The 23,174-nt window shown below is 56.4% G+C and overlaps 3 protein-coding genes across 3 annotated transcripts; 1 reads left to right on the top strand and 2 right to left on the bottom strand.

Moving 5' to 3' along the window:
- MPV17L2 (MPV17 mitochondrial inner membrane protein like 2) lies at nucleotides 1-2,938 on the top strand. Its single transcript, XM_068536734.1, is given in 6 exon segments — nucleotides 1-274; nucleotides 907-1,077; nucleotides 1,735-1,811; nucleotides 1,983-2,111; nucleotides 2,427-2,474; nucleotides 2,476-2,938. Coding segments are annotated over 6 exon segments (723 nt in total). The 5' UTR covers nucleotides 1-87; the 3' UTR covers nucleotides 2,587-2,938.
- A 55-nt stretch (nucleotides 2,939-2,993) lies between these two features.
- RAB3A (RAB3A, member RAS oncogene family) lies at nucleotides 2,994-8,591 on the bottom strand. Its single transcript, XM_068536735.1, has 5 exons — nucleotides 8,450-8,591; nucleotides 7,087-7,314; nucleotides 5,822-5,940; nucleotides 5,076-5,200; nucleotides 2,994-3,843 (listed from the first exon to the last, which is right to left on the bottom strand). The coding sequence occupies exons 2-5, from the start codon at nucleotides 7,312-7,314 to the stop codon at nucleotides 3,653-3,655; spliced, it is 663 nt and encodes a 220-aa protein (XP_068392836.1). The 5' UTR covers nucleotides 8,450-8,591; the 3' UTR covers nucleotides 2,994-3,652.
- A 3,716-nt stretch (nucleotides 8,592-12,307) lies between these two features.
- On the bottom strand, nucleotides 12,308-21,598 carry PDE4C (phosphodiesterase 4C). The gene is made up of 14 exons (XM_068536733.1): nucleotides 21,474-21,598; nucleotides 20,740-20,776; nucleotides 20,581-20,654; nucleotides 20,297-20,349; nucleotides 19,878-19,990; nucleotides 19,704-19,797; nucleotides 19,003-19,166; nucleotides 18,705-18,803; nucleotides 18,109-18,273; nucleotides 17,923-18,022; nucleotides 17,130-17,284; nucleotides 15,340-15,462; nucleotides 14,901-15,083; nucleotides 12,308-14,374 (listed from the first exon to the last, which is right to left on the bottom strand). Exons 1-14 carry the CDS (start codon nucleotides 21,503-21,505, stop codon nucleotides 13,985-13,987), a joined length of 1,782 nt encoding a protein of 593 aa, XP_068392834.1. The 5' UTR covers nucleotides 21,506-21,598; the 3' UTR covers nucleotides 12,308-13,984.
- Between the last annotated feature and the right edge of the window lie 1,576 nt (nucleotides 21,599-23,174).

Genomic DNA, 23,174 nt, shown 5'->3' with positions numbered 1-23,174 from the left:
GGCGGGCATCCGGGACGCGGGGTGACTGGAGGTTGGCCGGCATGGGCAGGGCGGTCGGGTGTGCCAGTTCCTAGGTCCCGGCAGGCGATGGTGTCCGGCGGCTGGTGCTGGCTGCGTGGCCTTTGGGCCGCGGGGCAGCCCCTGTTCCAAGGCCGTGCGTTGCTCGTCACCAACACGCTGGGCTGCGGCGCTCTCATGGCGGCCGGGGATGGAGCGCGCCAGTCCTGGGAGATCCGCGCCCGGCCCTGCCAGAAGTTTGACCCGCGGCGCTCAGGTGAGGGGGCGAGTGCTGCTGGCCTTTGACCCCAGAGGATCTTTGGCCCCAACCTCAATTCGGAGACCTGTGACCCGGACCCGCGTGCCGTGACCCATGACCCGAGACCTCAGTCCCTGGCAAGACCCTTGACCTCAGCGTGCACCCGAGACAGCCCCTCCCCGATCTCTGCCCCCTCCCCCCTCGGGGGTCTTCATCCCCTACCATACGTGGGGTTTCTGTTCGCTCGCATCCTGAGGGTCAGGTCCCCGCCCAACCCCTGGTCTGCTTCCTTCTCTCTTGCACTGAGAGACCTAGCGTTGAGCACAGGATGCTGCACCCGGGGTAGTCAAGGGCGCAGCGTCTGGCCCCAGCCAGCCTAGGATCGCGCCCTGGTCCCACGCTTCCCTACCCGCTGTGCCTCTGTTTCCTCCTCTGGAAAGCGGGGCGATGGTAGAACCCTCTGCCACGGTGGTGAGGGAATGAGGGAAGAAAATGCAAACGCAGCTCTTGGAATGGTACGTGGCAGTGGGGCTAGTAATGGGTTGGGCTCCGGGAGGGTGTCAGGCTTACCCAGGTCTTAGACAGGGAGAGAGTGAATTGGGGGCTTTGCTGGCCTAACATGCACCCCCTGACTCTTGGACCGCCCACAGCGAGCATGTTTGCAGTGGGCTGCAGCATGGGCCCTTTCCTGCACTACTGGTACCTCTGGCTGGACCGCCTGCTCCCTGCATCTGGCTTCCGTGGCCTCCCAAACGTCCTCAGGAAGGTCCTCGTCGACCAACTGGTGGCTTCTCCCATGCTGGGCGTCTGGTACTTCTTGGGTAAGGAGCCCCGTGAGCTTGGGCTTTGCCCCTCATAGGTCGGGAGGGACAGAGCCAGCTTTGTGTTAAGGATGTGGAGACCCATTACTGATGCACCTCCTGAAGGCTGGGGTACAGTGGTGATAGGCAGACCCAGTGGAGGCAAGTGTGAATGGCAGAATTACAGACAATGACGCTAAATGTAGGAAGGATGAAGACAGTGTCTGATGGGGCTGCCCTGGACAGTGGTTGGGAGAACTTCCCAAAGGAGAAGACACTCAGCTGAGACTTGAAGAAGGAGCCAGCAGGCAGGGGGAACAGCCCATGCAAAGGCTCTGAGGCTGGAGGAAGGGGAGCTGAGACTGACGGTGACAGGGCACAGTCATCCTAGGACCGGTAATAAAATAGCCCCAGCCACAACAAGGGTGTGTGGCGTACCCATCCGTCAGGGTACGCGATTATTCACGACAGACCTCTCTCCTCTCACCTCTCTCCGACTTTTTCTGTTGTTTACCCACCCTACCCACCCTGCTGTGCTGCCCTTCCCACTGCAAGGCTTTTAAGTGTCCTGTTTCCTCTGCCTGAGACACTGTTCCTCAGGGGTCCAACCCCACCCGCTCTACCGTCGTACTCCGTACTCCCCAGCCTCTGACACTGATTTCTTGGTTTCCTTCCTAGGCCTTGGCTGCCTGGAGGGCCAGACCCTGGGCGAGAGCTGCCAGGAGCTGCGGGACAAGTTCTGGGAATTCTACAAGGTGGGCGTGCCCTCCCAGGCCCCGCCTGTCCTTCATCTCCGCCCCCTTGCATCTGTCCCTCCTCTCCCTTTCACAGGCACCCCCTTTCAAAGCCCCACCTCTCACAGCCACCCGGCCCCACCCAGGTCCCTCCCGGCCCTGCCTCTCACTGCATTCCACCCCTCCCCGTAGGCTGACTGGTGCGTGTGGCCTGCTGCGCAGCTGGTGAATTTCCTCTTCGTGCCCCCCCAGTTCCGAGTCACCTACATCAACGGCCTGACGCTGGGCTGGGACACATACCTCTCCTATCTGAAATACCGGGTAAGTGCAGTGGGCAGACCAAGTACCCAGGGGACTCCTGGGGGGCCACATGTGTGAGCCCCAAATGGCAGTACAACTACGCTCCAGGGTGCGGGCCTCCTGTGCCCACGACAACCTGCACCCCATGGTGGGTGGGTGGGTTGCTGATCACCAGCGGGGTGAAGACCAAGCCCACGTCTTCTGTCTGATGTGACCTCGGCCAGGTCCCTGCCACATCTGTCCGGCAAGCCTGACCCCAGCCCGGGTGGAGGAGGGTTCAGTGAGGAGTCCAGAGGGATGAATAGTGCCTATAACCAGATCCTCTTGTGTGGACAGATCCCAGGCCCCCCAGCGCCCCCAGGAGGTGTGGCCCTGGGCACTGAGCTGCCCCACACTGCCACCACACGCCAGACAGGGCAAGACTGACCCTCAGCTGACCAGCTGCCTCGGCAGGAAGTGGAACAGACTGCTGGGCCCAGTCCTAGGCCCACCCTGATTCCTAGGCATCCGGTTGGGCTGCCCCTTCCAAGCCCACTGCCGGGCCTCTGTTTCTCCATCTGGAACACAACCATGAAGACGGACCGTCATCCCCCAACCCTTCTGGGAGAGCCTCAGGTGACTGGTGACAGATGTTCCATCCTCAGCAGTGGGCCTCAGCCAGCCAGCTAGTACCAAGCCCTCAACACTCCTGCGGGCTGGGCTCTGGGACCAAGGTGGGGACATCGCCCATACCCTTGGAGCAGGGCCCCCAGAATTTTGAGCCTTGGGTGGGGCTGGATAGCCTCCAGTCTCATCCTCTGTTCGTGGACTATGGAAGTACAGAGAATTAAATTCTTTGTAATTGAAAATCTTGTGGATGAGCAAAGCCAGCACTGGCAGGCCGGCGCTCATAGGGACACTGTGTCGTCCATTCACTTTATTGGGTGTGTGTAGTGTTGTCATGACATCTCCTGGGGGGACTGGGGGGCATGTTTGACACTCATGACATCAGAACAGGTCAGGTGGGAGGCGGTGTCCCAAGGTGGTGAATATCCACAGCAGCCCCCGCCCCCCTCCAAAAAAAGGTACAACCTTGGGGGCGAGGAGCCAGGCGGGCCATTTCCTGGCTCTGACCCACCCCGTGGTCCACGTCGAGATGCCTGCAGCCACCTGGACCTACCGTGTCACAGCCAGGGGGCTGGCAGTTCTGGCTACCTTGCATCACGCAACCAGACTGCCCTGGGGTGTCATCCGGCCCCCTATTCAAAACTGTTAACTGTTGATGGGGGTGAATTTATAAAAAGGTGGGCTCTGGAGAGAAGGGTGAGTGGTGAGTTCACGGGGCCACGACACGCCACTGCAGAGCGGGAACAGGGCTATATGTACAGGGTGGGGCACGGAGCAGGTGGGGTGCCCGAGCCCCTGGGGGACACCTCCAATAAATAAATAAATAAATAGCTACGATAATAAATAGGGTGATGGGCTAAATCAGGGCAGGGGACTCACGCCCATGGCCAGTAGGGGCCCTGGCTCAGGCCCAGGGGGCGGGCAGGGGGCGGGGCCAGGATGGGGCGGGGCAGCTCTCAGCAGGCGCAGTCCTGGTGGGGGGGCGCCTGCTGGTCCGTGAGCTGTGGGCCCTGCTTGGTGCCCGTGACTGCAGGATCGGCTGTGTCCAATGATTCGGACATCTTCTCGCAGATGACATCCACCAGCCGCTCAAAGGTCTGCTTGACATTAATGTTGTCCTTGGCGCTTGCCTCAAAGAACTCGAACCCTGTGGTCGGGGAAGGGAGGGGTGAGGACCCTGGTCCCCCCACGCCCAGAGACACTTTTCCGAGGGCAGGTAACACCTGGAGATTCCCAGTGCCAACTGCATGTTAAAGGCACTGACAGGTCCCTTGGGGAAGCAACACTGGACTGAGTCAGCCTTTATTTCCTGCACTCCTTTCTTCACCCTAAAACTGTCCCCTCTCATTGTCCCCAGAGCCCTGGTAAGACCCACTTCCCTGCTTCCACCATACAGCCCAGCCCGGGCCCTGGCGGCATCTGACGTTCAGATCCCAGGCCTTCCCCTGCTCACACACTCTCCACGGCTCCCTATTGCCCTCTGAAAAGTCTGGCTCCTCAGCTCGTGCTTCAGGCCCTGCAAGATCAGCCATATTTCCTCCAAGTGACCCTCATGTTCCAGTCACGTTAAACTGTTTGCCAAAAGGATCTTTCCCACGTCTGGCCTTTGCCCACACTGTTTCTTCTGTCTGAAAGACCACCCTTTTTCTTCAAGTACCAGATCCAAGGCCCACTTCCAGGAAGACTTACCTGTGCCAGGCAGAGCCTGGCTCCCCCAGCTGAGGTCCCTCCCTCTCTCACAAAGCTGGAGGCCTCTCAGGGGCCCAGCAACACCCAGCACAAGGCTGGGCAGTGAGAGTATCAGAATGAATCAGAAACTTCCTGCAGAGTGAACTCCTAAGCATCCATCAAGACTCACCTCAAGGGGCTTCCCTGGTGGCGCAGTGGTTGAGAATCCGCCTGCTAATGCAGGGGACATGGGTTCGAGCCCTGGTCAGGGAAGATCCCACATGCTGCGGAGCAACTAAGCCCGTGTACCACAACTACTGAGCCTGTGCTCTAGAGCCCGCAAGCCACCACTACTGAGCCCGCGTGCCTAGAGCCCGTGCTCCGCAACAAGAGAAGCCACTGCAATGAGAAGCCCGCGCACCGCAACGAAGAGTAGCCCCCACTTGCTGCAACTAGAGAAAGCCCGTGCGCAGCAATGAAGACCCAATGCAGCCAAAAATAAATAAATAAAATTAATTAATTTTTTTAAAAAAAGACTCACCTCAAATGGCCCCTGGATCAAGGCCAGCTTGCAGAAAGTATGAATCATCTGGATTCGAATCCACGCCCCATCCTGGCTTTGCTGTGAGACTTTGGGTGTGTCTCCTCCCCTTTCAGGGCCTCAGTGTCCCTTTCCTAGCCTGTGGGTGTCCAGCCTCGCTGGGTACTCACCCAGGTGGTCAGCCAGCTGCCGACCGCGTTCCGATGACACCACCCGCTCATCCTCCATGTCACACTTGTTCCCCACCAGCAGCACCTGGGCATTGTCCCATGAGTAGGTCTTGATCTGGGTTGACCTGGAGGAGGTGGTGACAGAGGAGGGTTAGGGCTTGGAGAATCTGAGCTCCGCCACCCTCTCCCCCTTCTCCCCGTCCTCACCCCACTCCAGCCCGCACCTCCCATTAATTCTTGAGGGAGGCAGGCTCGGTCCTCCTCCCCGTCTTTGTCCTGCCAGGAACACTCTCTGCAGGTGTCTGCTCCCACAGTTCACTGCTCTTGGGAGGTCCTCTTTCAAGCAGCCTTTCCCATCCTTCCCAGATCCCCCCACCCCCAGAGAAGAATTCTCGCTCTTAAAACAAATTCAGACATTTTCTCAAAATTTATCATTACTCTAGTCAGAAAGTGTAAATGTTTATATCCTCTAACCTATGCAAACTGTCTTCATATTTTCTGTCCCAGATTTTTTTTTTCCTATATGTTTACAGTTTCATTTTTCCACCTGAAACCTTGTTTCCCATTATTTTGAGCTGATGCCACACTGTTTTAATGATTATAGATTGATAGCAGGGCTGGGACCCCAATATTGTTATTTACATTTCTGCCAAGCGGCTGGGGCTCCCTGATCTCTGCCTGTACCCCAGGCTTTACACCAAGCCTAGCTCAGAAGACCATCTGCAAGCAGGTGGGGGCACGCTCACCAGTCCTGCACCGCATTGAAGGACTCCTCGTTGGTGATGTCGTACATGAGGATGAAGCCCATGGCGCCCCGGTAGTAGGCTGTCGTGATGGTCCGGTACCGCTCTTGCCCCGCCGTGTCCTGGGGAAGAAGAGACAGGGTGTCAGAGAGGACACACACGGAAACTCTTCAGAGTGGGTATGAACTCTGAGATGGTCAAGTCCAGCCCCCTCGAGGCCCAGGGGAGCAGGGGCTTGCCCAGAGGCACAGTGGGTCAGGGAGAGTGAGCTGGCTGCCTGCACTGGGAATGTGGTACCCAGTCATCCTAAGGTACCTACAGGATCGTTCCCTCATTCATTCAACACACGTGTACCTGTGCCACACCCTGTGCTGGGCACTGGGGACACAGCTGTAAACAAAATGGACCAAAATCACTGCCCTTGTGAAACTGACAATCCAGTGCAGGAAACAGACAATAAACCCGTGAAAAGGTAGAAAATGTATCGTCAGAGGGTGGCAAGGACTGAGGAGAAAAAAGCCCGACAAGGATGGGCAGCGTGGGCTGCCTTCAATTTTAAAACTTGAAGGATGAGGGAGGGAGCCGTGTGGGGATCAGAGGAAGGACAGTCCAGGCAGAAGGCACAGCCCGGGCAAATGCCCTGAAGTGGGACTGCATTTGGTACGTTTGAGGAACAATGAAGAGGCTGAGACAGAGATGGAAGGAGACAGATGAGATGGGGTATCAACGGGGGCAGACCAGGCAGGGTCTGGCTGCGGGGAGGGGTGCAGGTTTTACCCGGAGTGAGGTGGGAGCCGTGGAAGGACTGGGAGCAGGGAACGAACAGTTCTGACTTGGGATGTAGCAGGCTTCCTCAGGCCTCGGAGGCGTTGAGGGAAGTGGCCAGAAGACCCTGACGGAGGAGCCTGCTCCTGTCCCAGGGAATGAGGTTGGGGGTCAAGATCCCTCTGAAACCTGATACAGACACACATGGAGGAACTTGAACATGGGGAAACTGAGGCACCAAGCAAATGATGCATCTGATGATGTCAGGCTCAGGAGAGGACCCAGCATTTGCTCCTTCCCCACCCCTGAAGAGCGCTGATTAGGCACTGATGGAAGAACAGGGGCACTCTCTTCAGTGCCTCCAGCCCCTTGTACACAGTAAGTGCTTGATAAATGCCCAGTGTGTAATGAATGAATCTAGACAGGAAAGAAATAGGCAAAGCTGGGGCTGATATTCTCGGTAGGGAGAGTGATGAAGCCAGAATCCCCCCAGCTGGACCCACCCAGATCTGCAGCTTGATCCTCTTATCGTTTCGGTAGATGGTCTTGACCTTGAAGTCGATGCCTACAGTGCTGACAAAGGCAGGCGTGAAGGAGTCGTCTGCGTAGCGGAAGAGGAAAGACGTCTTGCCCACGCTGCTATTTCCAATGATGAGGATCTTGAACATGTAGTCGAAGTTCTGGTCCGAGGACTCCTTCTGCCCATAGCGAGAGTCTGTGGCGGATGCCATCTGGGGGTGCGGGTCGTAGGCAAGCGTGAGGGGTCTCCCTCCATCCCCAAACACCCAAGCCCAGGCTCAGGATGGAGAGCTCCCAGAGAGGGATGGAGATTACCCTTATCCCATCAGGAGCCCCAGTACTAACGGTGCGGCCCACGGCAGAGGGCGGGCCATGACCTTGAAAGGCCCGAGGTTTCAGGGGAGAACCTCAGAGCGAAGGGGATGGAGACACCCCTGCAGGCCCCTCCAGCAGGCCTGCTCCCCAGGTCCGGCTGTAATCTAAGCACTACAGCTGCGCCTGGAGGGGTGACTACGGCCGGCCCCGCCCCCCATCAATCATTCATTTTTCTCAGAACTGAGCCACGCGGGAGCACGTGCACACGCGTGTATGGTACCGCGGGGACGCGTGTCCGCAGTCCTCCTCCCAGGCTGGGAGAGCTTGGGCTGAGACAGCTACATCACGTGATAGGAGCGGGGCGTGCACACGCTCACGTGCACACAGCAGGGCACACACAGACACGCTCGTGCATATCTGAGCGTCGAACACACTCGGTGCACGGGACAGAGCCTGTCTGCACACCGACATGCATATACAAATGTGCAAACCCACCCGTGCGCACTGCGTCCTCCACCCATGCAGCCGAGTACACTTCACCCACACGGACACGCATCTTCGCGCACATATGCACATTGCTGTGCACGCACACGCACAGTCCACGCGTCTCCCTCCACATGCCTGCAACACGCACAAACTTGGATCGGGACCTCCAAGGGGTCACACGAGAATACCCTGGTACACAAGCAAGGGTACACACAGATCCGCCCGCACAGGCGGGCGCGCACACGCGTGTGCACACCACGCGCACGCGCACGCACGGAGCCTCCCGCGCGCACAGCTTCCCGCAAGGCACTCGTCTCGTCTCCCCTCCCCCTCCGCCGCAGAGCCGGGGGTGGAGGGATGGGGGTGGGGGTGAGGATAGGGCAGGTAGAGGGAGCCGGGGCCCTACCCCTCCCCAGGCTCGCGACCGCCGCATCCTTCCCCTCATTTAACGCCGGCCAACTTCGTCCCCCTACCCCAGCCCATCAGTCAAATGAAGGTTATGTAGGTGCTCCGAGAGGGAGCGCACCGGACCGTCCGGGAGCTCACCTTGCCCTGCACTGATGCGGCGGCGACCCTAGCGGCAGCGACTTTTTTGGCAGCGGCGGTGACAGGGCCCCCAGCGCGCTGATGTGGGGCTGCGTGGCAGCGGAGGCGACCGTAGCGGCTCAGGCCCCTGCAGTCCGCGGTGACGTCCTGCAAAGAGAGGGGAGGGGCTTCACATGCAGATGCAGTCGTGACGCCATTCTGGGGAGGAGCCACAGATGGGGATGTGGTCCACGGTCGCACACAGAGCCGGGAGGGGCGGGGCTCTCACGCAGAGTGACGCGAGAATGGGGCGGGGCCCAGAGAGCGCATCCAGTAGCTAGCAGAAGCGGTGCGGGAGGGGAGGAATCGCCTGCCGGCTCCGCCTCTCTTCAGCGTTAGGGAGGCGGGGCTGCGCGGCGCCTTCTCATTGGCTTAAGTCCTCGAGCGACGGGCAAAGTAGCCAATTGTCACTCCCTCCTCCTGTCCAATGACGGTTCCCGAGCGGTTGAAGGGGCGAGAGGTTGAGGCCTGGGCTGAGCCTGGGTCTTCTTGGGGTGTTCCACTTCCCCGCCCCCATGCACTCATGTCGGAGACTCAGCAGGTCCCCTTTCAGTCCAGGGTGCTGTGACCTCTCCTTAAACGCTCCCTATTCCCAATTTCAGAAAAGAGGAACAGAGGTTCGAGAAGATGCTCCACGTCTCCTATTTATTGGGTTCAACATAAGTAGAAAAGAAGAAAAAGCGGAAATAGGGGTCAAGATAGACTCCGTCTAATTTCAGCTGTAAGACCCCCAAAAGAGGCTGGGCTAGTAGATGCTCCACCCTGTTTCTGAGATGAAGAAAGAAGAAATTGGGATCAAGAGAGTCACCCTTCCCCACCAATTTCCAGAAAAAAGGAAGGGGCTAACGAACGCTCCAGGAACTCCTTTCCTTCCTGCTCCCCATTTTCCAGAGAAAAATTCAACGAAATGGCGGAAGTAGGGCAGAAAGACGGCCTGTCCCCTAAACTCGCAAAGTCTGCGGTAAAAAACCTGGGAAACAGGGAGAATACGAGCGAGGTTCAAAGACCCAACAATAAAGACAAGGGGTGGGAGATGCTTTACTCCTCCCTGGTTCCTGAGTTTAAAAAGACAGGGACAGAGAGTCCTCCCTCCTCCATCCTGGCAAAATGACTCAGAGATGGAGACTTTGGGGTCCAAGGTGACCCGTCACATCCATCTTCATGTGAAAAAGTCAGAATTGGGAGAGGGGAGGAAGAACGAGACCTTGGCCTCCATTCCAGGTCTCTGCCCTCCGCCCCAACTCCGGTCCCCACACCCGGCAGGGGGGCGTGTGGCCCCAGGAAAATTCTCATCTCCCTGATTCCTCCTCAGGAGACGAGGGGCGGGGCTTGTCTTTTTTATAAAAAGCTCGCCAGCTGCAGAGGCGCCTAGAAACCAGAATAACTTAGCGCCTGGAGGCCGCCCACGCCCCCTACCCCCGCCCCCAGCGCCCCGGAAGTGCGGAGACGTCCCTCCAGCTCTCCTTGCAGTTGGGAAATCTATTTTTTTCTAAGGATAACATTTTTGTCCCTCCTCTTCACTCAGACTATAAAAGTATCACAAACCCACTGCGGAGAACTGGGAAGATTCAGAAAAAGATAATGAATAAATATAAATCCACCTCCAATCTCTCCCCACGGGAAGACCAGCAGTCGAGTTCCCGCTTTGGGGTGGGGGATTGGGGGGGGGGGCGGAGCTCCAGGAGCTGCCCAGGTGGAGGGGAGGGCGTGCGAGGCAGCTAGGCTCCCTGACCTCCCAAATGCATGCTTACGGCTTTGTACGTGGGTGTCGATCGGAAACACGCACTTATTTTTTTCCCAAAGGGTAAAAGCCCACACCAATGTATACCAGCTTCTGCACAAAGGATTTTGTATTTTATTTTATTTATGTATTTATTCTTTTATTTATTTGGCTGCGTTGGGTCTTCGTTGCTGCACACGTACTTTCTCTAGTTCCGGCGAGCAGGGGCTACTCTTCGTTGCGGTGCGCGAGCTTCTCATTGCGGTGGCTTCTCTTGTTGCGGAGCACGGGCTCTAGGCGCGCGGGCTTCAGTAGTTGTGGCACACGGGCTCAGTAGTTGTGGCTCGTGGGATCTAGAGCACAGGCTCAGTAGTTGTGGCGCACGGGCTTAGTTGCTCCGCGGCATGTGGGATCTTCCCGGACCAGGGCTCGAACCCGTGTCCCCTGCATTGGCAGGCGGATTCTTAACCACTGCGCCACCAGGGAAGTCCCAGGATTTTGTATTTTAAAATAAAAATAATGGAAGGATTTATTGTTAAGAATCAGCATAAGGCTCTGGAATTAGGATGGTTGAATTGGAGGTGGGGACTACAGACTTGAGGGGAGGTGTCCTGTGTGGTCCGAGCAACAGAGCTGGGTAGCAGAAGGGCCCCAAACCCTCTCAGATCCCATCCCACTACCTCATCTTTCTCCTCCGGTGAGTCATTCCCTCTTCGAGGTTCCAGGTGCAACCTTGCCTCAGGGCCTTTGCACCTGCTGTGTCCTCTTCCCCAGGTATTTCCCCAGCTCTTTCTGTGCCTGGCTCTCTCATCCCCTTCAGATCTCCAATCAACACCCACCTCCCTCCAGAAGTTCTGATCTCACCATGTCACCTCCTATCATGTCACCATAGTTCTCCTTCCTGACACATCCCCATTAGAAATGATCATGTTGACTTATTTATCCAATAGCCAGCTGTGAGCTTTGAAAGTCGGTGATCGGTGTCCCCAGCACCTACACCTTTGGACACAGTAGGTGCCCTGTGATGGTATGACATGAATGAATGAACAAATGAATGATTAGAAGGAGCGTGACTTTGGCCACTGAGGTTAGGGACGACCTCTCTGAGGAAGTGACATTTGAGCAGGAATCTGAAGGAGGAGAATGAGCTGGCCACTGGGAGAAGTGGGGGAACAGTGCTCCAGACAGCAGGAACAGCAAGTGCAAAGGCCCTGAGGCTGGAACTCACTAAACAAGCTCGAGGGACAACCCCTCTCCAGCTCTGTGAGGAAGGGGGGCCAGGCAACATTTTCCCCCTCAACAGAGGGCAAACTGAGGCCCTACGAGTCACTCTAGGAGTTCACAAGGGCTGAAAGTTCCCAGGGGCCCTAAAGATCTTCTCCCACCCTCCTCTTTGGGTCTAGAGTGGGCCACAAAGGCAAGGACTATGTCCCTCAGGAAGGACCCTAAACAGGAGAAAATGGGAGACCTGGAGCATGTGAGTGACTTCTTCCTCGTACCCTCTGTGGGCCTCAGTTTCTATACGTGTGAAGAAAGAGCTCAGGACATGCTTTCCTCAAACAATACCTGTTGTTACAATTCTGTGAGCCTCACAAAGAACACATTTTACCCGCGAAATGACAAAGGCTCGGGGAGGTTAAGAGATTTGTTGACGTTCTCAAAGTCCATCTCTGGGGAACTCTGAAGATCACAGTCTGGAGAGGGTGGTAGACACGAAGCAAAGACTCCCAGAGAGCTTCCACCAGTGCCAGCCTGGGGTGGGAGGGGGAGGGTCAGGAAGGACTTCCTGGAGAAGGGGATGCTGAGCTGAGACCCAAAGGGTGAGGATGAGGGAGAGAAGTATTCCAGGTAGGGGGGCACAGCATGTGCCAAGGGCCTGAGGTGGGACTGTGCTTGGGGTGTTAAAAAACCAGTGTGGGTAGTGTGCAGTCAGTAAGAGGGAGGGATACCTGTGGCCCAAAATGAAGGGGGACATATGAGTGTTCTTATGAATGGGTAGAGAAAAAAACAGAGGGAAATAAGGTGAAATGCTGAAGGCAGATGATCTGTGGGTGAGGTTACAGCAGAATTTTATTTTCGTCTTTACATGTTTCCATTATTTTCGGATTCTCTACAGCGACATGTATTACTTGCAAGGGGAAAATGATAAAAAATATATATAAATAAAAATCCCATAAATCTCTGCCCTTTAAAAATCCCATAAGTCTCTGCCTTTTAAAAGTGTGGAAGGAAATGCACCAAGTTCATGATCCAGCTGCCCTTTAATTCTCCCTCTGTGGAATTTGATCATTAATTGTGATGACGATGACTCATCAATGGAATGAAATTATTAATGAAATTATTTAGGAATGAAGCCTGCTGTTCTTGAAGCCAGGGGCTGCTGTGATGACTTGTGCCAATGTATAAGTCATCAGACACGCGGGGAGGGAGGCTAGGGGGTGGGGGATGTGGTGGGATGGGGGGATACTGAGGCCTCCGGAAGCGGGAATTGAATCTGAGACTTGAGCACAGAGCCGCCTCACCTGCTCTGCGCCAGGCCCGCACCCTCAGGGTGAACTCAACCAAGCTGGGCGCGGGAGAGACTTCTGGCAAAGCGAGGAAGGGCCCCGAATTCGCCCCGCCTCCCCGCTGCGCCTCCAGCCACCAGAGGGCGCCGCTGGCTAACGTGTGACCCCACCTACAGGGCCTTGAGCCCTCAGGCCACAGGACCTCTCCGCTCCAGTTTCCCCACCCGTGAAATGGGCACGGTACTAATTATGGGTGATAGAGTTTATTTAACCCCAGAGAATGCCCCATATTTCTAAGATATTTCAGGGAGGTCACAAACACCACCCTCCAACCAAAGTTTACCCAAGTACTAAGGATTAGGCCATGGAGGGGAAACTGAGGCCCAGAAGGGGCTGTGACTCGCAAGAAAGCATCAGAGGCCTCCTTTTCCCTACGGGGAATCTGAGACAGCCTCAGAATCAGAAGATGGAGAGAACTTCCGTGGGGGAGAAGTCTGTGCTTTTGTTGCTGTTCTAGAGAGGGAGAAAGTATAAGGGAGCCAGCAGGGGGTCCTGGGACCAGGGAGAACTAGGATCCTTAGACCTGAAGACAGAAACCACAGCAACTTAAAGCAACAGCCAGTGCACAAGCAATGAAGGTTAAATCAGTCTTCAGAGACAGTTCCTGACACACAGCCCTCTCTTTCATGGCCCCTATCACCCCCCCATCAGAGCTCCAGAGCCAGAATTGGGTCTGGATGAAGCTTTGGTGCTGAGAATTCTCCCATTCAAGTTCTTGTTCTCTTGTAATGAGCTGCCTTGCAGATGAAGGGGAGGTGTCTAGGGGAGGGGGCATCTCCTTGAGGCTGACTCCCCACCTCCTTGTGCAGGGCTACCCCACAGGCACATAACAGGCACAGGCCTGGCACACAGTAGGTGCCCGGTAAATATTGGATAAAGAATGAAAGAATAAAGTGATGGACGTGGCTGAAGAGTGACCACTGGAGAAGATAGACAAGGGGCCTGGCAGATACTCCCTTTCTACACCAGGGGTTGAAGTCCAGGAGGGAGAACTCAAGGGCCCTGGAAGAGGCTGCTCCCAGCCCAGCTCCTTGGAGAGCTCTCTCAGCTGAGCTCAGGGTCAGCGTGGACCCCGCCAGGTGCCTCCAATTCAACCCTGAGAACTGTCTGTAGCTAAAAGCCTGATTGTCTCCCTCAGTGGGTGCGGAAGGCAACGCAGGGGCCACTTGGGACCTCTTCCTGGAAAGTCCACCCACCCATCAGGGGCCACTAGGTGCCCAAAGGCTCAGCCATCACATTGCCCTCATGGTCCACACAGGGCTTGCCCATGGTCCTCTGGTTGTCCAGGTATAGGGCCCCAGGGTCTGGGCTGGCCTCAGGGGACAGGAGCTCAGTGTCAGGTGACCCTGAGGCCTTCCCACCCAATGCTCCCTCCTCCTCTCCCTCCTCCTCTTCTGCCTCCTGCAGAGTCAGCTGAAACTGGAATCTGTCGGGATCACCCTGCTTGGGGCTGGTGGGGTCCACAGGGCTGCGGGGGATCTTGCTCTGGTACCACTCGCGGTTGTCCTCCAGAGTGTCCAGCAGGTCCTGTGCATCTGGGTGTACCAGGTCAGCCCACGTCTCCCACAGTGGGTGGGCAATGTAGTCAATGAAACCCACCTGTGGGGTGATACAGAGTTGGGGGATAGAGGTTGCTGGGTGGTGGGTTACCATGGAACCTAGACCCAGTCCAGCCCCCAGACCTTTGCCCAGGTTGTTCCCTCTGCCTGGAATGCCATTTCCCAACTCCTACACATCCTTCGAAACCCTCTTCAAATAACCCCTCCTCTTGGAAGACTCCTCTGCCCCTTTTGGGCTCCCCCAACCCCTAAGTCTTTCCCTCTACCTCAGCCCTGACTCCTCAGAGCTGGATGAATGTGTCCCCCAGACTAGGAGCACCTCAAGAATCTCCTATGTCACTCAGAACAGATACTTCCAAACTCCACAAGTGAGTGAAGATCTCTCTTCCGGCAGCCCAGAGGGAATACATCCCAGGCCTGACTCTGCACAGCCCAGTGCAGACCCTTAGGCCACATCCCCTCATTTGCCAGCCAGGGGTCAAGCCAGGACTCATGGGGTCAGCTCAGCCACTCCTTTCCCTCCCACCTCCCCAGTGCCCACCAGCTCGGCTCAGTCACCCTCAGACCTGGGACTTCTCCACCGAGGCCGTGTGCTTATCGCACATGGGGCTGATGTCCAGGCCTGAGTCGCGCTCACGGTCGCCCTGCTGGAAGAACTCAGCCATGATGCGGTCTGTCCACTGGCGGTAGAGCGGCAGCGGCTTGGTGGGGTTGCTGAGGTCGGCACAGTGCACCAGGCTCTGCAAGACCTGGTGAGACCAAGGCTCGGGAGGGCTCAGGCCAGACCACCCCAGGCCTGGTACCCGCCCCAGAGGCTGGCGCCATGGACATACCCATCTTACAGGTGGGGAAACTGAGGCTGGGCAGGGGAAAGGGTGGCTAAGGCACAGCCACGCGACCGTATGTGCCTCCATTTCTTCAAGTTGGGCACGCAGTTGGCACTTCATAAATGCAGCTGAATGAGAGTGTGGAAACCAAGACCTTAGGGCTGGCCCAGCCACACACCTGGATGTGGTCGGAGTAGTTGTCTAGCAGCAAGACTCCAAGGCTTGTCACCTTCTTGGTCTCCACCATGGTCTTGAGGTCAGCCAGGATGTTCATGTGTTTGGACATGTCTGTGGCCAGCACCTGGGGGAAGGTGAAGGAGGATGGCAGGTATGAGGATAGCGCCTGCCCCACCCCCACTCCCCACCTCCCAGACGCCACACCCACTTGGATCCTCAGCCCTCTGAGCCTCAGTATCCTCATCTGTCAAATGGGGGCGTGTATCAAGATTTGCTGTAAACCCAGCTCGCAAGAGAAGCTGAGTCAATAGTCTCTTCTCCAAGGTTGCTGGGCTTGTGGGGTGCATCCCACATGTGGGACAGGGCATGAGGGAGGGATATTAGACCTGGGGGTTGACATGAAACATGCCTGAAGCCCAGCAGATGACTTGGCCAGTGCAAAGGCCCTGAGGCTGAATAAGCTGAGGAACATAGAGGAGAGAGTTGTGGCTAGAGCAAACGAGTGCAGGAGCAACATGGGAGCAAGTGAGGGTGACAAGAGTGGGGAGGGCCTCAGGGAGGAGTGGGGGATTTATCCAGAGGGCCGTGGGAGCCACAGGTGGACTCAGTGCTCCCCAAACCTTCCTGTGGCTGCTGCGTGCCCGGGAGGGCTGTTTTCAGCCACCGGAAGGGAAGTTCAGCTCTGAGCACAGCTGCTTAAAACTCATTTAGCTGGACCCATGCGGACCCAGCCCAGGGATGACCCACGGGCTTCTTTGACAATCAGACAGAAGTCTCAAAACTTCTCCCCAGGGGACTTCCCTGGTGGTCCAGCAGTTAAGACTCCATGTTCCCAATGCAGGGGGCCCGGGTTCAATCCCTGGTCAGGGAACTAGATCCCTCATGCCGCAACTAAGAGCCCGCATGCCACAGCTAAAGATCCCATACGCCACAACTAAAGATCCTGCACGCCGCAACGAAGATCCTGCACACTGCAATGAAGATCCCTTGTGCGGCAACTAAGACCCGGCACAGCCAAATAAATAAAAATAAATAAATAAATATTAAAAAAAAATACTTCTCCCCAAACCTCCCATCTGGCCCAAATGATGCTTCCACTGGGAGTGCCCACTGCCCAGAGCCCCCACTCTGCCTCAGCAAACTTGTAGTTCCTCTTCACTTGGAGCCTGGTTTCCTCTGAGCCCTCCCCACATGCTGTTCCCTCTGCTGGGAACACTCCTCCCCACCCCATGGTCCTCTACACTCTTCCGGCCCTGACTTCAGTGTTCCCTCCTGGGGAAGCCCTCCTCAACCTTGAGCATCTCTCCATCACAGTTCTGTCTACAGGTCCCCCATCATGGCTCTGCTGTGGGTCCCCCATCATGGCTCCCACCTATGTGCCCATCTCCCCCACAGACTGTGAGTTTCATAAAGGCCAGAATTCTAATGGTCATTGTCACAGGACAAGCACAATAGATGCTCAATAAATGCTTGTTAAATAAGTGAATTGATGCATAAGAACCCAAAACATACTGGTGTCTCCCAGCTTGAAAAATATCAAATGCACAGACTTAAGGGTCAGAAAAGTTGTACCTGAAACCCCAGAAAGTTTCCACATCATTTGCACGTGAATCACATCCAAGACCTGATTAGCCTGACCAAGGGCCTAGTCACCCCTACCCAAGGCTTGGACAGTCATCGCCCCATTTTACAGACCAGGAAGCTTGGACTCAGAATGGGGACATGCCCTGGTCCAACTGAACCCCCAGCCATACCAAGATCGCCCCACCCCATCCATCGTTGTTGTCTCACCATGTCGATGACCATCCTGCGCAGACTCAGCCGCTGCTTGATGGTGAGGTTCTGGAAGATGTCACAGTTCTCTGCCTGCAGCAGCTTGAAGCCCACAGCCAGGTGGTGGTTCTCCAGCATGGAGGTATCATTGTACATAAGTGCAAGCTCTGAGTCTGTAGGGGAGGTGGAGCACCTCAAGAACTGCCTGCCCAACCTACTCCACCCAAAGGCCGGTTCTGTAAATTCTCGGTAAACTCCTACTCATGCATTGAAGCCCCAACTCCAATGCCCCCTCCTCCAGGAAGCCTTCTAGGACTCTGTCTCTCCCCATGGCCCTGCCCTGACTCTGCGGGGGGGGGGGGGCGGCATCTGTGTTCAGCTCTACCTCCTCGAGACTGGTGACTCCTTGGGGACTTGGCATGGCAGGAGACAGTGCTGAGTGCTGGTTGAACGAACTACCAAGTCTTTGTCTTATTAGACCCTGGGATCCTCAAGTGAGAGGGCTCCACTCTTATCTCCAGCTCTCCAGGGATGTATATAAGAGGTACCCAATAATTGCTTGTTGACTGAGTTTTTCTGACACCACAAAGGATCCTAAACTTTAAAATCTCAGTGGGCCCAAATCAGCTCTGCCACATTTGTTATTCTCTCATTTATTGAGTGTCTACTGTATATCTGGGTCTGCTCTCAGCACCTAAGGGAGGGAAGATTGTGGCAATCATTTCACAAACAGGGAGACTCAGAGCAGGAATGGGACCAACTAACATCACTTGATTGACAGGTGGTGGCAGGGCCCAGCCCCCTAACTCACTGGTGTTAATGAGAAACTGATTGGAGACCCCAGGATGATCCACATCATGGATGGCGCTTGCAAAGATGGCAGCCAGGACTTCCAGGTCTGTGAACACGGCCTGAGTGGGCACGGAGCATAAGAGGTGAGGGGTAGGCTCTCTGTGCCCTGCACGCACCAGGGCTGCCTGCAGCTGTAGGGCCCTACCTCGAGCGCAGGTGTGGCCAGCAGCACATGTGTAGACTGGGCCACGTCAGCGGCGTGTAGGCTATTGTGGTAGGCCACATCGTTGTGGTAGTGACCCTCCAGTGTCAGTAGGTAGGTGGCAAGTGTGTCGGCTGGGATCCGAAATGTCTTGAGCAGGTCCCGTTCCTGGTCCATCACAGGGCCCCAGTCAGGGCCTCGGCCTCTGGGTGGCAGCACACACTATTCCTATGCCTTCTCTCCTTCTGAACCCCTATCCATCTCTCAAGTGCCCTCTCTTCCAGGATGCCCTCCCTGCTCTCCATCTGAACTCCCTTGGTCTCTGTCCTTCCCCTCTGGCTCATCTCTGACCCCACAGTTGTTCCCTACAGACTGGGTCCCTTCAAGCCTGGCCCAAGGCTGAGGCTTGAGTCTTGTTGCCAATCAGCAGTGAACTTTTAAACCTGACAAATGCCTATCTATCCTTCAATGCCCCTGCTCAAATGACCCCATTCAGGGATGTTAGGGAGGATTTGAAGAATGTGTGTCCCATGAGGTCCTGAGGTAGGAAGGAGTGAAGGAAACATAAGGGTATTAGAAGCCAAGGGCAGGGGAGGTACCTGAAAGATGCTGAACATGATAGCTGTGAGGGGCCGGTTCTCACTTAGCTCTGCCACCTTGAACACATCAAGCCCCCACTTCTTGGTGTCTTCCAGCTCCTAAGATGTGAAGGACTGGAGCTTAACAGCAGCCCAACTTCCCCAGACTCTGGAGCCTCAACCCCCATCCCCAGGCCTCAGGTCCTACATTGAGCCCCACCTGGTCAGTATATAGGTGGGCAAACTGAGGCCCAAAATAGGGTAGCCACACAGAGCCAGGTTTCAAACGTGGGTCTCAGCATTCCTATTGTAAACCCACCTTGGCCAGTTGCCCCTCCTGATCAGTCTGGACCCCAAAGCGTGGGACAGTGGCTGCAGAAAGGCTGGTACTGTGGGGGAGTCCACGCAGGCCGCTGATCTGGGACATGGGACTTGGGGGCTCCGTGGAGGTCACCCTGGGCAACTCCACCTCAGTCTGCTGGTCTGTAGATGGGGCAGGGTAGGGCTCAGAGAAGTCAATTCACCTGCTAAGGTTGGCCTGCTTGGCCTCAAGTACTGGACCTTGCCAGGCCTCAAGATCAACCTATTTTCTTTTTACCTGGACCAAAGTAATCTCAGAGTAAAGTCTTTTCTGGCCTGTAGATACCCTTCTCCTCTGTTCAAGGTTGATCTCAGTGACCTCTTCTGCTGGACATGGCCCCTGGGCACCTGGAGCTTAGTATTTTTCCCAAAACAGTCAAATGTCCTTTCCGTCTCCCAAGCTGGAGACCCAGCTCTGTGGTTCCCTCTATCTCCTCCTTGGCAAACTTCTACTCATGCTTCAAAACCCTAACTTTAATGTCCCCCTCCTCCTGGAAGATCCTCCTGTCCCTCCCTCTGGTCCAGCCCTGCCTCATGGGGCTGGGGGTGTCCGTGTCTGCTTCTATCTTCCTCAGTTGAGGTCTGTAGCAGAAGTCTTTCCTTCCCTTCCCTCTTCTTATCTCTGTAATGTGGCCTAGTCAGTGACCCACCATAGCTCACCCAGGAAGGTTTGGGATATGTACTCAGACACTTGGTTCCCAGAGCGGCTGGCTTCAGACAGGTGAGTCAACTCCCGGTTCAGCATCCACTTGAACTGCAGGGGAAGGTGATGTCAGTGATGATGGGGGCACTGTGGACATAGGCAAGTGATCTCAGTTATCTGGCCCTACTAACCTTGTTGGAGGCCATCTCCCCCACCGAGTGCCGCGCCTGCAGTGTCTCCAGCTGATCCAAACACCAATCCAGCTCGTCCAGTGTCTCCAAAGCCAGCGTCTGCCCAGTGTCCTCTGGGGGCCAAGCTGGTCAGGGGCCTGCCCCACCCCCACTTGGGAACCCTGTGCCCCTCCTGCTCCCATCTCTGCATCTGGACCCTGGATCCCTTCCCAATGAGAATGGGGCCACTCAGGACCCCAGCATCTCCGCAACCCCAAGGGTGTTTGGGCGGGGAGTTGGCGGGGTGGGGTTGGGGGGTAGGTTTACAATTAGCACAGCCTAAGCACAGCCTAAGGATTCATGGGCTGGAGAGGTCCCCATAGAGACGAAGTTCACAGCTGTCCCACAGTGGAAGGAGGGGATAGGAGCAGGCACATTACCTGTTGGTGGAGGGGGCTGACTGCCAGATGGGGTGTTCCCGACGCATGCCTGCCTGCAGTACAATCGGCTCAGGAGCGGCCTGCCCCACCCATAGGGCCCCGCCCCCAAGACCTCGTGGCCCCGGCCCCTCCTCCCCTTTCCCCCATCCCCGAATTGCCAGCCGCGCCCTTTCCGCCCGTGCCCCGCCTCTGCTTCGCCCACCTTGTCTTCTGATCCCGCCCCTCTCCACCAGGCCCTGCCCTTCTCTCCGCAATGCCCCGCCCCCGCCCGGCCCCCTGCGTACTTGGCTGCCCCGCGGCCTTGCAGGTGGGCAAGGGACGCAACGTTGCTCCGAACCGTCCTCAGACTGGCCAGGACCTGCGAGGGGGAGCGGTCAGCGTTGGGAAGGAGGGGTCGGCTCTACCTGCCCGGCACACGGGAGAAGGAAGAGGTGGGCACCCACCTGGGCAAAGGGTGTCACAATCACGTCTTCTCCGTGTCTGCGGGGAGACCAGACGTAGAAGGGCGGTCAGAAGGAGCCCTCCCACACGTTCCCATCTTCCAGTTTTTTATGCGGTTTTTTTTTTTGTTGTTTTTTCTTCCTTTTTGCGCCACGTGGCATGCGGGATCTTAGTTATTGAACCCGTGCCCCCTGCAGTGGAAGCGCGGAGTCTTAAGCACTGGACCGCCAGGGAAGTCCCGCATCTTTCAGCTTTTACCCACACTGTGCCCTCAGCTGAGTGCATCCTCCTGCCCCGACTCCCTCCTTTGGGTGTCTTCCTAGTAGTTCCTGGACTCCCCTCACCTGACTCTTCTCTGAAAGCAGCCACAGCCCCTCTGACCAATCACTCACTTTATCCCCATCTCACAAATGGAGAATCTGAGTCCCAGGGGCAATAGGGGTCTTAGTAGAGGCAGGAAATTATGGCTACCAGGAAGCTCAAATCAAAGTGTATGTTCGGTTGCTGTTAATTGGCCTTAATGTCACTGGATTGCCACCCAACCCCAGCCTAAAGTGAGGCACAGAGGATCACTGGATATCGTTCTCGGCATGTCCGACTGAACAAGCAAATAGGCAAACTCCTACATAAACCTTAAAGCCCACATCAAACGGTCATTTGAAGGAGGTGTGCTGAATGGAGGAATAAAGGAAGGAAGGAAGTAGAAAGCGGTATTATCCCCCAGCCTCAGACTCACAGGTCGCTAGCCACAGAGGAGTTCCGGGACATGGTCTTGGACGAGAGTTCGTAGTCACTGTCTGAGCGGTACAGGAAGGACTCCCGCCTCTGGCTGTGCTGGGCAGAGGCTTGGATGACCCGGCCAAGGCCAGACCCGGCCTGAGGGTCCAGGGCGCTTCTTCTGCATGAGAGCCCATTTTCCAGGTCCAAGCTGAAGGAAAAGGAGTCATAGTCAGAGCCGAGGGTCCTGGCATATGGATGCTGGGTCATGGCCTATATCAGTTTTGTCACATCCTCCCTGGGGCCACGCGGTGGGCTGGGCAGGAGTGGCCTGCAGCTTGTCCATCTGTCCCACGGTCACACCCCCACTCAGGGACACCGCGCCCCTCACGCTTCCATCTCCACCTCTGTACCCCAGAGTCTTTTCCACTGGGACTAATCTGGACTCCAGGACATGAGTTTCGGATCTGTCTCCAAGTGGCTGTTGTGACCATGGGTAGGTCTCAGCTTTTCTATGGACATCAACAACTTTGTTTCTAATATGGGTGTGGTAGACTTCATCCCCAGGGTGCTTTTAGGGAGTTACAACCGAGCACCTGTGGAGAGCGACAGGGCTCCCGTATTACTAAGGAGTAAACTGAGGTCCAGGTCGCAGGGTAAGTTCATGGAGATTGAAAACGACTTCCTGGGGACTTCCCTGGTGGCACAGTGCGTAAAAATCCGCCTGCCAATGCAGGGGACACGGGTTCGATCCCTGGTCTGGGAGGATCCCACATGCCACGGAGCAACTAAACCCGTGTGCCACAACTACTGAGCCTGTGTGCCACAACTACTGAAGCCCGCATGCCTAGAGCCCATGCTCCGCAACAAGAGAAGCCACCGCAATGAGAAGCCCGCGCACTGCAATGAAGAGTAGCCCCTGCTCGCCGCAACTAGAGAAAGCCCACATGCAGCAACGAAGACCCAACGCAGCCATAAATAAATAAATAAATAAATAAATAAAAGAAAACGACTTCCTGGGCTTTCCTCTCTGGAGGGGACCTGGGTCCCGCCTAGACGGGGCACACGCGAAGGCTCCTCACAGCCCGGAGAGGCCCCCATCCCCAGCCAGCTTTGGCTACGCCCTGGACCACCTGTCCCCTTACCACAGCTCCAGGTCCCCACCCTCAGCCCATATGGCCCTGCCCCAATCTCACCAACCACGCCTCCAGCTCGCTCTGGCCCTATCCTTAGCTCCCCAGTTCTTCTGCTTTATTTTTGGCCTGAACGCTCTGCCTGTTCTCTTCCACCTCTGGGCCTTTGCACAGAATGTGTCCTCTCCCCAGAGCACCGTCCTCCTCCTGTTTCAGGCAATCCCCAATCGCCCCTCCCATCTCTCAGCCCCGTCTCTCCCTCCAGCCACACCCTGACGGAATAAGGGGGATCTACGACTCTCCCCCTTGGAGTCAGAGGTCAGAGAAAGAGTGGCAGGGGGCAGGGGGCTAGAACAGAAGTGTGGGAGGGGGAGTTAGCAACCAGGGAGGGGGGCTGCAAGTGGGTCACAGGTTTCTGAGAAGGGAGCGGGCAGGAAAGACGGAGACAGGAAGACCCCAGGGGCCGCCCCTAGACACGCCCCTCCTGGCCGAGGGCCAGTGTCCACCTGGTCCCCCTCCAGGTCACCCCATCCCCGTCCACGGATGGGATCGGCGCCTGCCGGAAGACTCCGAACAGGGAATTCGGC

Source organism: Eschrichtius robustus, chromosome 2 (assembly GCF_028021215.1).
Source record: "Eschrichtius robustus isolate mEscRob2 chromosome 2, mEscRob2.pri, whole genome shotgun sequence".
NCBI classification, from domain to species: Eukaryota; Metazoa; Chordata; class Mammalia; order Artiodactyla; family Eschrichtiidae; genus Eschrichtius; species Eschrichtius robustus.
The sequence above is the reverse complement of the archived record's forward strand: the minus strand, read 5'-3'. Positions and strand labels throughout refer to the sequence as shown.

Bases quoted from the DNA above. Each gene is read 5' to 3' on its own strand.
- RAB3A (XM_068536735.1), bottom strand. From the start codon at position 7,314: ATGGCATCCGCCACAGACTCTCGCTATGGGCAGAAGGAGTCCTCGGAC. The intron at 5,201-5,821 runs GTGAGCGTGCCC...CACCTCCTCCAG, and splicing joins TTCAATGCGGTGCAGGACTG to GTCAACCCAGATCAAGACCT. The intron at 3,844-5,075 runs GTGAGTACCCAG...CCCCGACCACAG, and splicing joins GCAGCTGGCTGACCACCTGG to GGTTCGAGTTCTTTGAGGCA.
- PDE4C (XM_068536733.1), bottom strand. From the start codon at position 21,505: ATGTCCCGGAACTCCTCTGTGGCTAGCGACCT. The intron at 17,285-17,922 runs GTGAGTTAGGGG...CCTCCCCTACAG, and splicing joins TCAGTTTCTCATTAACACCA to ACTCAGAGCTTGCACTTATG. The intron at 15,463-17,129 runs GTGAGACAACAA...ACCTTCCCCCAG, and splicing joins GCAGGATGGTCATCGACATG to GTGCTGGCCACAGACATGTC.